At 45.2% G+C, this 17,405-nt stretch overlaps 2 protein-coding genes across 2 annotated transcripts; one reads left to right on the top strand and one right to left on the bottom strand.

The window, feature by feature from the left end:
* The first annotated feature begins 396 nt into the window (after nt 1–396).
* Nucleotides 397–5,468, top strand: LOC123403468 (translation initiation factor IF3-4, chloroplastic-like). The gene is made up of 10 exons (XM_045097406.1): nt 397–772; nt 1,200–1,239; nt 1,325–1,384; nt 1,875–1,936; nt 2,773–2,828; nt 2,921–2,954; nt 3,292–3,364; nt 3,453–3,545; nt 3,730–4,038; nt 4,954–5,468. The coding sequence occupies exons 1-9, from the start codon at nt 507–509 to the stop codon at nt 3,994–3,996; spliced, it is 951 nt and encodes a 316-aa protein (XP_044953341.1). The 5' UTR covers nt 397–506; the 3' UTR covers nt 3,997–4,038; nt 4,954–5,468.
* Nucleotides 5,469–6,093: 625 nt separating this feature from the next.
* LOC123403467 (serine-rich adhesin for platelets-like) lies at nt 6,094–13,835 on the bottom strand. Its single transcript, XM_045097405.1, has 7 exons — nt 13,496–13,835; nt 9,366–13,401; nt 9,051–9,170; nt 8,315–8,431; nt 8,046–8,135; nt 7,303–7,410; nt 6,094–6,743 (listed from the first exon to the last, which is right to left on the bottom strand). The coding sequence occupies exons 2-7, from the start codon at nt 13,317–13,319 to the stop codon at nt 6,696–6,698; spliced, it is 4,437 nt and encodes a 1,478-aa protein (XP_044953340.1). The 5' UTR covers nt 13,320–13,401; nt 13,496–13,835; the 3' UTR covers nt 6,094–6,695.
* Between the last annotated feature and the right edge of the window lie 3,570 nt (nt 13,836–17,405).

Below are 17,405 nucleotides of genomic sequence, written 5' to 3'. Positions count from 1 at the left end.
AGGTTTGAGCGTCAACTTGTCTGATTTCATAGTCCAATACGCGTCTAATTTGCGCATGTCCATCTCATCTTTTTTTGGCGTCGCGCGCCACCACAATCCAATATGTTGGTGCTGGGATATGAAGGTTGGAGCATAGGCTTGTGTGATTCGACCATGGACATCTTGTCCTCATTAGTAACGGCATCCAAACCCATGAACACCACCGACTCTGCCTCGCTCTATGATTTGGATTCGGACTCGATCCTCGACGCCTGATCCTCCATGGGCTTCTCGGCCCACATTATCAAGGCCCACATTATCAGCGGCCCTATCATCGGCCCAGACAGAGCCGGGCCTACGCGGGCCCACAGCCCAACGCCGCATCATCTCCCACGTCACCTCCTCGCCCGCCCGCCCGCGCGCGCCTATCCCCTCCACTCGTTGTTCGGGATTCCTCCGCTCGCGGCAAAGAACCTCCGAGCAGATAAGGCGCCCCCCGCCACCACCCCCGACCACCGCCACCGGCCATGGTCGGCGTCGCCGCCGGCTTCGCGTTCGCGCCGGTCGTGTCCCGGCGGCTTCCCTACAGGCCGTGCTGCTCCACCGCCCACGCCTCGGTGCCCTCGTCCTCGGCGCGGTCGTCGCTGGCCGCGCGGCAGGGGCGGCTCGTCGCGGTCGCGCGCTACTCCGCGTACGGGAGCGACGAGGACGACGACGAGGACGGCGGGGGCGGGCGGAGGGACCGCGCCCCCGAGCAGGAGCAGGACCCCGCCCTCGACATCGAGCGCATCCAGTACGAGCGCCATTTCCCCTGCTCTACCTCGCATATGCCTGCTCCACATGCTCGCGTTGTCAAATGCCGAGTGATTCCACGCTGTTACTTGCAACTGCAAGAGAGCTGAATTTTACTTTTCTTTGGACCATTTGCGTTATTAGTGTTACCCAATTGGAAAACACATGTCTGCAAATACTCATATGTTCTTTTAAAACAATGGCATTCTCTCTGGGAGAAAAGAGCGTGCCGAATAACTTGCTACTAGTTGTTAGAGGGCGCAGCCGCGCAGGCATATGGGACGCGAATGAAATGATAGATAAGCACCTGGAATTGTAACGCATTTAGTCTTGTATGATGACTTTTTTCCGTGTCTGTCAAACACGCACTAAGGCGCTTTGTACATTCATTTCATGCTTTTAGCATTTGAACTGCTTCCCTTTGTTAGGTCCTCGACTGTAAGGCTGTTGGATGCCCAGAAAAACATGGTAAATCACATACCCAATCATCATGTAACTAATGGTCTTAGTCGATTATTTATGTGATGGTGCAATTTCGTTCGTCCTTCTGCAGGTTGGTGTTATATCCGTAAGCGAGGCAGTTCGAATTGCAGATGAAAATGATCTTATACTGGTACTTTCTTCATCTCGTGTGCTTCTAGCTTGTTTCTCTATAACCGTACAATTTCAGCATAAAGTTGCACGAGCGACAACAAGTAGTTGTTCATTAGCATTTACCAAGAAGCTTTTATAGACATGTCCTGCTATTATAAACCAAATGAAAATAGCTGACACCCTGGCATTTGAATAGGAAAACTGTGTTGCTAATGCATTGCTGACTGAAATAACTTGTGAATTTTGACAGATTGGATGAAAACTCCTAAATCTCTTGCACCACCTTATATATCAATATTGCTCACAATAGTAATAAACCTCTTTTAGAAGTGTAAACCGGCATATTCTCCACCCAAAAAAAAGCACAGTATTTCTGCAGAAGCCCTAACTTTGCTAGGTGCACTCATGTCTAACAAGGGACTAACTCAAGCAATATCTTATTAGGACATGCATTACTAGTGCCAATACTTTTACACGAATTGGGATGGTTTATACTTCTCTAATTTCAGGCAATATTGTCACTAGATGGAGATCCTCCAGTACTCCGACTCTTTGAAGAGAAAGATTACAAGTATGTTGCAGTGAACACCTGACGATTTCACTTCTTATCTGATTAATTTCCATTGTGAAATCAGAACTGATTGTACATTTCTAGGTATGTTTTAGCACTCTGTAAAACAAGGTTATGCATAGTGTAGGATGCAAACCTCAAGAGGTCATTTGGTCTTGACAACTTTCCTCACAATGGTTTCAGCAGCTGTCATAAGTATCAAATATTACCTCATTAGCTAAAGTAAACACTAAACAATGTCCTGCAGCTCCTATACTGTCTACTCAAGACTCTGCTTGTCTATGTTGAACTTGTACATGGAATCTGCAGGCTAGATCAATGATAGGCTTTTTTTTCCAAAGTCCCAATGTGCGGTCATTAAAGTTTTTCTCCCAATGCAAGGTTGTCAGTTACTCAGTTAGCAGACAGTCCCTCAGTTCAGATCTATATAATCTTGTGTGCAAGGCATGGTCTTCAGTTAACAAGACCATCGGTTTCCAATAATACATTAACTAGACCCTGCTTGTCTATGTTGAACTTGTACATGGGAATCTGCAGGTTAGATCAATAATAGGCTTTTTTCCCAAAGTCCCAATGTGGGGTCATTAAGGTTTTTCTCCCAATGCAAGGTTGTCAGTTACTCAGTTAGCAGACAGTCCCTTGGTTCAGATCTATATAATCTTGTGTGCAAAGCATGGTCTTCAGTTAATAAGACCATCAGTTTTCAATAATACATTAACTAGAAGTAAAAAAAACTGTATCTTGAAAATACTTGTCATGTTTTCTTTATCCAGATTTGTGCCCTTCAGAATTTACTAGAATTCATTTTTTTTTTCATTTTTGCTGGTTCTGTACAGAAAACACAAGTACGAACAACAGAAGAAGAAAAGAGTTCAGCAGAAAAGATCCGTTGGTAAACTTTTCTAACTCATTTTATTCTCCATCCAAATATGTGTTCACTATGCTAATATGTGTTACCTCTTCCCTGGTGTCTACTCTTTACAGCAAAACGCATGGGCTTGAAAGAGCTGAAAATGGGGTACTGATCACATCGATATTCACTTACCAAGTTACATGGCTAACAAGTGTTCTTTATGTTTCAAATCAATCAATCAGTTCCTCACCATTATGTTTCTAGTGTTTTGAAAACGGAACTATTTTAATGAACTTGGTTAGATTAGGTATAATGGAATCAAAAGAATGTTCTAGACAGAATTGTTGGAACTGTCCTGAACTGTTTCGCTTGATGAAGTAACAAACAATTGCTAGATACAATTTGTCTGAGGCATCGGATAACTCTCAATAGAAAGTTAATAACTTTTGCTTGTTTTTGTAACTCTAAGTGATGTTGGAATCTTTATGCATTTTCTTGGCAGGTACAACATTGATATTCATGATTACAGTGTGAGACTTAGAGCTGCAAAGAAGTTTCTTAAAGCTGGTGACAAGGTGATAGAAATCATTATTAATATTATCATTACTGTTATTAGTACTATTAGGTGGTTAAACTTATTACTTCAGACCACCATTGTTTCAGGTTAAGATAGTGGTGAACTTGAAAGGTCGGGAGAACTTGTACAAAAAACAAGCGATTGAACTTCTCAGAAGATTCCAAACTGATGTTGGTGAGGTAATTTAGGTTATACTTTGTTTATTATGCCTAGAATAAGAGCACGAATTTTCCTTTTATCTCTTTCAAAAACCTCTTTTATTTTCAGCGCAAATGGTTTTTGTTCTCCACTTTGGCTACAGTGCGTATTACCTATTAGTTGAATCAGCTACTTTCAAACTTAATTTTGCCAATCATATTTCAGCTAGCGACAGAAGGAAGTAAGAATTTTGCGGAGAGGAATATATATTTGATTCTTGTACCCAATAAACTAGCCATACAGAAAGAACAAGATGGGGTGAGCAAAAAGGATGATGTGGAAGGAGAGACGGACCAATCAGACGATGAATTGGACGGGGACGAGACCGTGATCGAACAACCGGAGGGAAGTAGTTTGGATGGGGATGAGCCCGTGATAGAACTGGAGGAAAGTAAGGAACCCGAGACAGAAGAAGTCTCAGCAAATGTTTGATATAGCTGTAAAGGCCAAGGGCGCCATCTCTGATTTTAGAAGGTATTTTATAGTTTTAAATAATTTGTTGTCTTGCATCTTGTCTGATATTTACTTACGATTAGTATCATTTGGTGCTTTTCTTGATGCCCTGCTTTCCACTATGTACTTGAATATCCATTTGGAACAACGCAAGTTACGCAATAGGGACCAAAAACTGGTTTTGAGAAACATGTTACATAAGATTAAATAATCTTCTAGATTCGTCATCAATAAACCTTACTGAAAGTGACCATTGAACTAGGAGAGAAAGAAATTTAAGGGAATAGAATTGGATGATAGATATATCCATTCAGAAAGCTAACACCTGCACTCTGTCACATGATCAAATACAGATTCATAGATCTGCATTGAAGCTTATAACTTCATGATTGGAATTGTCTAGTGGCTATCTGGTGCACACACTACTTTTTTACAGAAATGTGTGTGTGTTTTCTTGCTAAAAGGGGGCATGAGCGCCAGGGAGCCAAAAGGTATCTTGGTTCCTGACAGTAGTTTGTAATATATGCATTGAGGAAACCATTGCTTGTGGAATCTGTGTTAATGATCCCACTTCATATGGATCCAATCCAAATGGTACTTAAGGTCCACAAAAAATGTTAATTAAAGCTTATGAAGCTTAAGTGCCAAGTATAAGAATCAGGCAAGCAAGCCCGGGAGTACTAATGAGGCCATGCCACCATAGTTAATTGCACTTTTCTGTTTCTGAGAGGACCATTCTCAAACTAAAAGATTTGAACAGAAATGTTTTTCCTTGAGTGAAACTACTACACCTTTTTGAATACATGACTCTGTCCCATGGCTAATTTTTGTAATTCCTTCCCTTGATTCTATTAACTGATTTACCATCTATATCAGCATCATAGATTGTTGGTACTAACCGTAATTATGGTAAATCCATTTACCTGATGATGGCAGGCACCTATACAGTTCATGTAAATACAAGGATGGTGCTCTTGTACTTGTACTCGCCGTCCTTGCCTGATAAAACAAATGAGCTATCCACCACCATCGTTGCCTGGGAAGTCAGACAGAACAAGGCCATGCGACATCAAGAAGCTACCATCTGAACATTTTTGTTCGGAGTCTTGAATCATCTCGCATTGTACCAACGGAATCCACTAAACGGCTTGGGATCGTGCAGTAAGTGAGTCAGTAACAGTCATGGTGATTGTTAGGAAAGTTTGCTTGTTTTGCCCGCTGTGGCATTGTTGTCTGCAAGGTTTTGTTTTGGCGCTGTCGTCTGCAAATCTCAGTCAATCGGTGCTGTGGAGAAGATCAGTAGTCGTCGTATCTTGTTTATCAAATGGTTGCTTTCGGATTTTTGACCTTTGGCTGGAAGTACCTAGGAAGAGGGTGTTGTCTATTATTCAATGTGTGTAGAGTAATTTCTATCCACTTCAATTTTTTTAAGTATAAATACATTTTTTGAAGTGCCTAGGTTTTTACCGCAACGATTCCATATTGAACAAACTGCGTTGCTCATTTGATCAAGTGCAAGGTTACATGTCTCTCTAATTCATTTCAAGCCAAAAAAGAACAAAACCTAGGGACACCACAAAGTTCCAAACTGAATCAAAAGAAATTCATAACGTGCAATATGCGCTCCATTGCAAAATAAAGGCTGCGAACATCATGAATCATCCTATCCTAGTGGAATATGGCCAAAAGTTGCTGATCTACATGGGATAGCATCATCTCCTTATCTTATGAAAATGTCTTGCCATCATCATGCGCCCCACACCTCCAAAGGAGGACCCATTCTCCCTTTGCAACTGATAAAATATCATGGGCTAAACAGAGCTGTCAACCTAAGCAATGCAGGATGATGGCCTATGGCCCAACTAAACTAATTGTATACATTCTTTGAGGACAAAAGTGTGTTCAGCTATCAACATCAGCTCAAGTGTGCCAAGATTCACTCATGCACCGAAAGGCGACAACCTCCATGTGCATAAACACCTTGTGAGCACCACTAGAATCAACACAAACCACACAGTTCCAGCACTACAATAAGCAAATAATAAAAACGAAAAACATCTCGTAGAACTGAAAACATTGACAAGGAAGTGTCACCATATTCTCTTGAAAACAGCCGCCGCGGTGTGTAGGTATAAATGGAGTCAGTATTATCAGGGAACCTGTCATCATCTACTACCCTGTAGTGTTAGGTTAGACGTTCTAGTTGTTGCCCCCCTTTGTGGACTAGGAGCCTGCAATAGATGATAATCTGCTACCAAACACTCTACTACTGCTACCACAATGTCACCAGGATACAGTTAGAATGTGAAGGCATTACAACAAAAGGCAGAGGAGCTGCTATAATTTACAACACAGGCTTTCAGGTTTCCGGAACCTCGACATCCTCGGTTGCTATACAAAATAACACTGACAAAGGTCTGTCGTCATGGTAAATCCATGATTTTGCTTGCTGCACTTCTCTTCCATGCAGGTTGTACAAATAGAAAAGGGCATGTGAGGTAGAAATGGAAAAAGAAAATAGAAATTTAGGGGGTACCTAACAACGGGGAAGAAAAAGAAAGGGGGGGGGGGGGGGCACAAACTGAAGATACACATATTCACGTCACGGTCACAGAGAACTAATGAATGGTGTGGTTACCTCTATCTTCTTAGTTAGACATACAAGGGATTAAAGTTGTTCACTCTGTTTCTTGTATGAGTTGTGTCCTTAGGCTGGACTCATGGACCTGCTCAGAGGAAGATAGGGTATAAGTTAGATTGAACGGCAAAGCACACCCTTTTTTATTGCAGCTTAAAGTCTGGAACAGCGGCCTATATATTATCTTACTGTAATGTGAAAATGTAGCTTCTGATATCCATAAAAAATAACAATCAGATTACGTTCCCTAAAAACTGATCATAAAGAGGTTGCACAGATATAAATTTATGATGTTGTAACACATGGTAATAAGAAATAGCAGTCAGAGGCAATGATCCACTCAAAAAACATTTCCGAAATGAAAACCAACCAAGGGGGTGATGAAAAACTGGCAAATTTAAATATACCATGCCTAGTGATCAAATGGAAAAATTATTTTCCAGCCAAAACAGAAAAGATTAATACCATTGCTTATGTTTCAGTCAATGGATACTCATCAGGAGTAGATAAAAAAAACATGCATAGATGTCCTTAACAAGCTAAACAATTATATTTGATACATGGAAGTAGCATTCGACAATGTATCCAAGTCCTGTCAGAATAAGGGAAATGATGATGAGATGAATAAATATATATCAAGGTTGTACCTGCAGTGCTGCCGCTGCACCCAAGAGTTCTCTGTACTCATTAAGGGTAGTGCTTTCTTTAGCAGCAACAGCTGAAAGTTCTGTAACCAGAGAGTGTGTAGCCTCTAACTGCAGAGCACAGGTCAATGGTTAGACACCTAACGGTGTTATTTATGGAAATGCTAAATGACCAGAAGATTATGGCAATCAATGAATTGGTCTAAATAGTAACAAGCATAGAAAATCATCATCAACTTCTATAGTAATGCCAGAACTCAAACATCAACCTCCGATAATTTAACAGGTTAGATTTGGAAGGAAAGATCATCTGGAACGGTGACGTTCGCATAAGAGTAGTTAAATTTCGTCCATACACTAACATGGTTCTCCTGATAGCAGTACGAGACTACCAGCTTGGCAGAAGTGGACTGGCCAGAAAGCTAGCATAATGTCACCACCCTCTAACAATCATTGTGCCCACATGATACCACAAACAGCACCATCACAACTCTGATCAGGACCTCCAGGACACATCCATTGCATCACAAGAAAAAACCAGTCTGCCGATGCTAGTTATAGATTAGTTTTTTTCCTAGCCACCAGTTCAATGGTCACAACCTGTCCTATTAACCTGTGCTATGATTAAACTTGTATGAATTGGAATATCAAATTACAATGAAAAGTATAGGTTCTTCATATGGTATATCAGTTTCACCAAAGTTGGCAATTATGCAGCAGTAGCAGTAAAAGGCCTTATATTTTACCTTTGATAGCAAATTGCAAACGGAAGAGCCCATTGCTTGCATAATGTCAACTGCTGAACTGACAGCATTCTTAACAGTAAGTACATCAGCCTGCAAGAAGAACACAATAAGAATCACTTCACATTTCACAGATGAAACAGCAAAGATTCAAAGGGAAAACTTGTTTAGCATGTATACAAGTTAGCTTTACTCCAAGAGTCGTCATGCTTCAAGTATTATGTTTTGTAGTTCTAGAAGGGTTCATGTGTTGGAAAGCAAACTGTTGATACCTTTGCTCCTCCTGTAACTGGAAGGCGCAATGTACTTGCTCTAAGAGCTTCAATTGCACCAGACAAAGAAGTAGAATGATCTGTTTGCAACTCCGCCCACTGGTCGAGGTAGTCCATCTGCATCATGAAAACAAAAGATGCAATAGCGAGGTCAGACTCATGAGGCAACACAAGCTTTGACACAAGTAGTTTCATCTCGTGCTAAATAGTAGTGAGCACTTGTGCACCTCCACGGAATATATAACCTTGCTTAATGAAGAAATATTAGTACGGAAACATGTAAACTTAGTCTTCCAACCAGTGGGAGGGTTTCAAAATGAAGATATAGACTTGTAGAGTGGACCACATTTCTGTACCATGAACATACTTCTACAAACAAAGCAACTGTTTTACTAGGACAATTAATCTCAACCAAAACAGAAATGATAGGGCAATTTAACTTCTTTTTTTTCTACTCTGAAAAAGGCAGGTAAAGATATGAAATCCTTCTTATTCTGCTATTTACTGAGAACACATCTTTTCATAGGAAAGAAAGTTACTTGCTGTGCTGCTGCCTTGATGCACTGTACTAATGCCCACAACACTAGTAGTAGTACTTCACTAATGTTTTAAATAGATGTCACATTTGTTAGTTACACTATGAAACCTTGCACAGTTATAACACAAAATCTTAGGCTAACCAATACCATCAGGAGAAACAAGTGCCTTAAATATCAGATATCTCAACATATCTTACTTGTTGTTTCAACACTATTCCCAATTTGACCTCTTGCCTCAGCCTTTCAACATAACTCCTTTTCGTAACCATAGAGTCAGACATCCTTGAGTTACTATCCCATACACTGTAGAGCATAGTCTGCTTCAAATGAAAAAATAAACCAAGCTCATGTACATGTAATGACAATATCATACAGTAAAAAAAGACCTTGAGCTTAGACCAAGTATAAAAATCGTTTTCCCAAATATCATAGCGGACATGATATATAGTGAAACAATTTAGAATAAATGGCCACTGATACATGTAAAGGGGGTAAAACTTTAGAGTGTTTACCTCAGCACCCATCTTCTGGATTGATAGCATTTCATCCACATAAGCATTTGTAAAACGCCATTGCAAGTTCCGATTATACAGGAGGCGCAACTGATGGGCATCTTCCATGTGGCTTGGGCTCTTCTTTCCTCTTGTTGCATCACCAATGTAGCTGAGAAGAGAAGAGGGAGAATCGGATCTACCAGAACTACATGGTGAGACAGGTGTTGAAGGTCTAATCCTCAATGGGCTTGGCAACCTCCTAGAGGCAAGTGATGATGTTGATGAAGTCTTGGTTGGTGATGAAGGGCGTAGTAGACCGCGTGATGGTGAAGACAGTGTCCTTGCCAACTGCTTTGGAGGTGCAAATCTTTCTGAATTATTTGAAGGCGCATCTGGACTTGAACTGGCATTTTCCTCTTGACTTCCATTTCCATTGGCAGAACCTGGGCTCGCAGAAGGCATCTTCCTTGGTGAAACTCTACTTGGTTGCACTGTTGAAGAGACTGGTTGTCTGAAGTTATCAGTCAGATCCACACTTCTTGACATGGCATTAGCACCATCTGGTCCCAGTATTTTCCGTGTAGAAACCGCTCGTGATGGAATTATTGAAGATATTTGTCCATTACATTTATCAGAGAAATCCATGCTTTTTGACATTATATTAGCAGCGTCCACTCTTGTTGTTCTTCTTGGTGACATCCCACGTGATGATACTGACATGGCCATGGGTCTCTTATCTTTCTCAGCAAAATCCATGCTTTTAAGCATAGTATTAATGCCATCAGATGCAAGCCGCCTTCTTGGAGAAGTCCCTCGAGATGGAACCATTACCGAGATGGATCTGTTATGTTTTTGAGTTGCATCCACATTCTGTGACATATCATCACTGACATCAGAAACAGATCTGCTTGGTTGTCTATCTTGCACCACAATGGACAAGGATGCTGCACCTGTGCCTACATTAGCAGAATACATGCTTTCTGAAGTATCATCACTACAGCCATCTGGAGTTACTGAATTAACTTCCTCAGCAAACTGGATGGTTTCTACTTGAGCATTGGTACCATCAAGTATACTGTCTGAAGTCCCACCAGATGCAGCTGATGAGGTGGACCGTTCACTACCATTGTCCACAGGATCCACGATGCCACCCGAAGCAAGCACCCCTCTCTGTAGAGTCCCACGTGATGCTCCTGATGAGGTGGAGGGTCTGCTCGCCTTATCAGCAAAATTCATGCTTCTCGACGGGGCATCAACGGAATTAGAGGCAACCCTGCTTCTAGGTGAAGTCCCTCGTGATGCAGCTGCCGAGGTTGATGGCCTGTAGTCTTTACCAGCAATCACAGTGCTCTTCAATACAGTATTGACACCATCCGAAGCAAGTCGTCTTCTTGGTGAAACCCCTCGTGATGCCACCGACGAAGTGGACGATCTGGTTTCTTTTTCAACAATATCTGAGCTCTTTGATATAGCTTCTACACCATCAGAGGCGAGTTTTCTTCTTGGTGAAACCCCTCGTGATCCCACTGACGAAGTGGATGATCTGGTTTCTTTTTCAACAAAATCTGAGCTCTTTGATATAGCTTCTGCACTATCAGAGGCGAGTCTTCTTCTTGGTGAAACCCCCCGTGATGCCACTGATGCAGTGGATGGTCTTGTTTCTTTTTCAGCAAAATCTGAGCTCTTCGATATAGCTTCTTCACCATCAGAGGCGAGCCTTCTTCTAGGTGAAACCCCCCGTGATGCTACCGACAAAGTTGATGGTCTTGCTTCTTTTTCAGCAAAATCTGAGCTCTTCGATATAGCTTCTACACCATCAGAGGCGAGTCTTCTTCTTGGTGAAACCCCTCGTGATGCCACTGACGAAGCGGATGATCTTGTTTCTTTTTCAACAGAATCTGAGCTCTTTGACATTGCTTCTATATTATCAGAGGCGAGTCTTCTTCTTGGTGAAACCCCTCGTGATGCAGCTGACAAGGTGGCAGGTCTGGTATCTTTTTCAGAAAGATCCATGCGCTTGGGTATAACATTGGCACCATCAGAGGCAAGTCTTCTTCTTGGCGAAAGTCCTCTTGAACCGGCTGAAGTGGAGGGTCTGACATCTTTCTCAGGATTATCCATGCCCTTTGATATAATATCAACACCATCAGACGCAAGACGCCTTATTGTTGAGATCCCTCGATGTGCGACTGAAGAGGCCGCCACAATTCTGCCATCCTTTTCAGCGAAGTTGATGTTACTTGAAATGGAGCTAATACCATCAGATCCAAGCCTTCTTCGTGGTGACATACCTCGTGATGCAGCATATGAGGTTGACGGTCTATTATCTTTATCAGCAGAATCCATGCCCTTTGACGTAGTACCAACACAATCAGATATCACTTGAGTTCTTGGTGCAACACCTCGCGATGCCGCTGATGAGGTGGACGATGTGCTAGCTTTATCAGCAAAATCCAACCCTTTTGATATAGCACTGATACCATCAGAACCAACCCTTTTTCGCGGAGAAACCCCCCGCAGCGAAGATGATGTGGATGGTCTGTTATCTTTTTCAGAAAAATCTGCGCTTCTTGGTATAGCATCAATAGCATCAGAGGCAAGTCTTCGTCTTGGGGAAGATACCGCTCGAGATGGAACCGAGGAGATGACTGTTCTGCTGTCCTTCTCAGCAGAATCCATATTTTTGACAATAGCATTAACGCCATCGGAAGCAAGTGGCCTTCTTGGCGAAGTCCCTCTAGATGAAGCTGGTCTCTTATCCTTTCCAGGGACATCAGTGTTTTTTGATATACCACCAATGCTGCCGCCAGATGCTGCTGATGTTCTAGGCGAACGTCCCCGTGAAGAGGCCGGGGAAGAAGCATGTCCATTCGGTTTCTCGGAAGATCTTGTGGTTTGCGATGTAGCATTGGACACAGTTGGTACTGTGACGCTTGGCGAAACCCCAGGCGATGACATTGCGGAGGAGAGCATGCTGTAATCTCTTTCTGTAAGATCCATGCTCTTGGACAGGGCCCTTGCTGTTCTCACAGGAGAAATCATCCCTCTTGATGGAACTGCCAAGGCTGCAGGCCTGGCATCTTTACCATCAGTGATGCTGCTTTTTGATGTATCAGATGTGCCATTTGAAGCAGTTGATCTTCTAGGCGACTCCTCCCCACGCGACGAGGAGACCAATCGATCGATTTTATCGGCGAGATCAATGCTTCTTGACAGGGCGCTTGCGGCGGATGAAACCGATGTCGTCCTCTTGGGCGAAGCCCCGCCGCGTGATGACAGGGCCGGTCTGTGCATCTTGTCAGTGAGATCCACGCTCCTGGACATGGCGCTGCCGGACACCCTGCCCCCCATCATGGCCGGCCAGCGGTGGTGGTCAATCATCCTGGCGTGCGGGTTCTCCGGCTGCTCGCCGCCGCCAGTGCGCCCCCTCATGGGGCTCCTCTTCCTGTCGGCGGCCGCCACGGCGTCCCTCGCCCTGGCCTGATCTGGCGCGGCCCTCCTGTCCCTGGACTCGAGCTGTAGCGAGGAGGAGAGGTTCCGCATTGATGGCCACAGCCCGTCGGGGGCCCGGCCGCCGCCTGACAGCCTCCTCGGGGCGCTCTGCGTGTCGGAGACGGCGTCGCGCACGGGCGTGGAGGAGCTGGAGGAGGACGAGGAGGGGCTGGAGGGCGGCGACGTCGGCGCGGAGATCCTGGACGGCGCGGCCTCCCTGGAGCCGGCCCCGCCGGAGGCCGGCCTCGCCGGGCTCCCGGACCGCCGCTCGGTGGACGGGGACCTCTTGGGCTGCGACCCAGCCGCCCCCGCAGCGGCATTCGGCGAGGGGTGCCGCCTCGGGGTGGCAGGCGCGCCGGCATTCGGCGAGGGGTGCCGGCGCGGGGTCGCCGGCCTGCGCTGCGTCACCGGCAGCGCGTCGTCGTGGTGGGCGTCCTCAGATTTCCGCTGCCGCAGCAGCGGCCCGCAGGCGTCCCCCATGCGCGCAACCACCAGCGGCCGGGGTCAGTCAGAGCCACCCTCCGCATTGACAGCGCCGCCGCGGAGCCGCCACCAGCAGCGCCTGCAAAACGAGACAAGACAAGCCAATGCGGTTCAGACAGGGACCGGGAACCAACCGGCGGATTAACCCCGCGGAATCGGACGGGGACTCGGACCAGATCGAGGCGGGCGGCGGGAGGAGCGCGATTCGGCGGGTGGGAGGAGGAAGGGAAGGAAAGGAAAGGGGGCTGTTTTCCGGGGGAAGAGAATTCCCCTCCCTCCGGCTTTGGGGAGGAGGAGGAGGAATAATTTACGCGCGCGTCGTAGGAATCGGGGCGTCTCTTTCGGGTTGGTGGTGGTGGTGCAGCGGAGGGGGCGGACGACTGGGCAGTCGGTGCTGGCGGAGGGGAGCGGGCTGCCACCTGATGCCGATGGATGGAGGGAGGGAGGGAGGGAGGGAGCTCACGGGAACTCCACGCCCAGCTCCCGCACGCCGAGTAATGGCGAAGCCACGCCTCCGTAGAGAGAGGGGGGAAGGGAGCGTGGAGAGGAGAGAGAGGGAGGGAGGGAGGGGGTTGGTTGTAAACGGGGGAAGGAGGCCACCACTTCGCTCGCTCGCTGGGTTAAGGACGGACGACGCGACTAACTACAACTGAATGCGATGATTAGTACTACACCCCCAAGCCAAAGCCCACATTAATCTGCGGCGTAGGAGGAGGAGGAGGAGTACTTGGATGAAATTAATTAAGGGGAGGGGAGATGAATGCAAGTGGGCGTCTGTTTCCCTCTGGCGGGTAGTAAAAGGCATTGAGAATTGGGGGTGGTAAAAAAGGCGGAGTATGAAAAGGAAAACGGAATGTTGCCGTTGGGCTGGAGCCAGAGCCGGGTGCCGGGCTGGTGCGATGGCAACGGCTAGCTCGCGGGCGTGCGGCAGATGGCGGGGCCTCCTCTGCTCCCTCGTCGTCGTCGTCGCAGTCAGTCTCGCATCGCAGGGGAGCGGGTCAATCGCCGGGAAGGAGGAAACGGACGCTCCAGAAGCTGCTGATCAGTAGTGCCCCACGACAAAATAAAGGAAAACAAAAATAAGATTGGTCCTCCGGTCTGATTGGAGGCTCGAGGAGGCGATCGGCGGCGCCAACGAGACCGAGGCCTACCGCGAGCTTGTTTATTTATTTTTCTTGAAGGAATCAGAGGGCGAGGCATGAGCCCCATGCGACATCGAGCCCCCACCCGACACGCAGGCGATCGGGACACGGCCGCGGCTTCGCCTCCCTCCCTCCAGGAACAATGCCCCCGCCACCGCCACCGCCACCCCCAGGCCCAAAGCATCGCGCCGGCAGACGCAGAGCCCAAAATCGACGGTAGAATCGAAGGAGAGGCGAGCCCGATGCTGACCTCGTCGTCGTCGTCGCGGCCGGCGAATCGGCGTCGCCGCCAACGCCGGGGGACGGGGTCGCCGCGCCTGCCCGAAGGGGTCCCGAAACGAATCGAGGTCGCGATCGCGTAGGGCGTGCCCGTGCGTGCGGGGAAGGCAAGGGAAGCGGGAGGGGGTCTCTCGCGCGCGGTTCGCCCGACGAAAGCGACGCTGCTCGGTGCCTGGCTGTGATGGACCAGACTTTACCTTTTTCTTATTATTGCGCGACGCGTCTGGTCTTCCATGTCAATGGAAAAATATAAAAAGAAATGGGAATTGCTAGTTTTTATTATTAGATAAAACATTGTTGTTTTCATTATTGAGCTCAAGTGGTTGCTGGGAACTTGATTATAATCAATTGCAGTCGTTATTATTAATAAAAGGTAAAAAAGTAAATCTCAGTACGACTACGCTGTACCTTTCCTCTTTCCCACCTTTTTTGTAATTAAAAGTTGCTTGATCCACGAACGAATGCTTCTCATCCAATGGGCCGATAGATGATCACTGGCTAAACTAAGCTAAGCTAAGCTAGGCCACTTCATGGGGAGCATCATTTCTCATCCTTCTTTTGCTGCGTGCGTGCCGCCTCTGATTATGGAGATTAAGCGAGTGCGTAAGCAGTGATTAAAAACTGCCGCGGCACGGCGCTCCGCGGTGAGTGGCCTACCACCACCACGCACCAGCTCCCCTACTGATGAGATGAGATGAGATGAGATGAGGTGAGATGAGGTGAGATTGTACCGTTGCGTTGCTAGGGGAGGAGAAAAGTGTAGCCCTAGTGACAAGCGCTTCCTTCGCACTCTACTTTCACGTCTCCATCAGTGACCCAAGCCTTGTTTCTTGTCCCTGCTATTTCTGTTTCGGAACCTCGCACTTTGTTTTCCTCTGTAAGCAATGAAATCTCGATTTCTCTCTATATATAATAACACACTTGTTTTACGCAATAAAAAGTGCACTAGGCATGGTTGTATTGCCCACAAGGGCATGTACTCTCTCCGTCCCAAGATAACTGAAGTTTAAGATTTTTTCCCAGGCCAAAACCTGTTTAGGTTTGACCAGATTCATTTATAGAAAAATGTGTTGAGATCTACAGTACTGACCAAATACACATCGCATGAAAATATATTTTTGTAAAGAATGTCGTGAGACTAATCTGGTGTTCCCGATATTAGTGTGCTTTTACATAAACTTGGTCAAACAGAAGCAAATATGACTTGGGGGTAAACCTTCAACTTCAATTGTTTAGGAACGGAGGGAGTACGGAATAGAGTAATGTCCATCGGTGTGTCCGATTTACATGGTGTTCCTAGAAAAACTTACACGGAGATTTTTATTTCTTGTTTTTGTCTATGCTAAGTCGGTCATGTCTCCCAAGGCCCTAAGCCTAGGTATTCTACAATCATTTTTTTGTAGTTATCAATTAATTGAAAATGGTTGTTAGGACAATTAACCACCGCAAGCACTATTTCTCCATTTTAAGCAAGTGCTTTGGTGGATTCCCAAGTTTATATACCTGAAAGAAGAACTTTGCAAATTGTGGGTTTAGCTGCGATTTGCTGTGATATTTGAAAGTCGCAAAACATCGTATGTTTCGAACATAAACTGCCTAAGTCTCATGCTTAATTCATTTGTCATGCATGTTAATTTATGCCCTATCTAGGCATGTCTACAAACTAATGGCAGCTGTGTGACACTAGAGCAAGGAACAACGGTGCTACATCAGGAAAAGCTAGAGATGCAAGGTGGTGGACAAGTGAAGCGAAAGAACGAGATGTTGTGGTTGAAGAGGAAGATGGCAACCAACCAGGACAATGAAGTAGAAATGGATGTACATTGAAGAAAAAAGAAAAGGAGGGTAAAAAGACGAGAAGATTGAAGAGGAAAAAACTAAGGAAGTGTCTAGAACTCATCTGGATGAAATATAATTTGGTCTCGTTCACTTGGAAACACAAAGACAAATATAATGTAGTACTGTAACCCACATCGACGCACGCACATCTTATGATATCAATTCAATGGCTATAAAGATATATGAGACATAACTAAAACTCAGCTTGATGAGTTCTAGCAAAACCGAAAAACTATGGAGGTTTTGTTCCTTTGATAGCTTCCTCCGTACTGATCAAATTTGGGATGTGTTTATCCCCATGTAGTAATATACTAGTGGTTGGGGGCCGTCATTGCAGGCTGCTTGAGATGAAATTATACGCATCATATCTTCATCTCAAAATAAAATAAATCTTATACCATGTGAACATCACATCCATCTTAAAAAAAACTAAAAAAACTTTTTCTGAAAAAAAGTCTCACTTTTATTTTGAAAAGAACTCTGAAAAAATTTAAACTTTCTCATTGCGATCAACCAACATGGTCACGTGACGTAGCTGATTGGCTTTTGAAAAGAACCTAAAAAAATCAAAAGCTTTCTCACCGTAGCCAATCAGCATGCGCCACGTGGTGTAGCTGGTTGGCCACCATTGTGACGATACTTAATATGTTTGATGCTTGGTTTGCTTTTTGCAGTTATCGGTTTTATGCAGCAGCATCAATTTCTCTTCTTTTATGTTTTGCACCAGGTTGTTGTTTTCCTATAATTTGTTATTATTTCTTCGGTAGTGGAACCCGATCCCTTTCTAGGATCGTATGGAATTGAAAGATCTCAATGAACATTA

The sequence above is a fragment of the Hordeum vulgare genome, chromosome 6H, assembly GCF_904849725.1.
Source record: "Hordeum vulgare subsp. vulgare chromosome 6H, MorexV3_pseudomolecules_assembly, whole genome shotgun sequence".
NCBI lineage: Eukaryota > Viridiplantae > Streptophyta > Magnoliopsida > Poales > Poaceae > Hordeum > Hordeum vulgare.
This window is presented reverse-complemented; position numbering and strand designations above follow the sequence as displayed.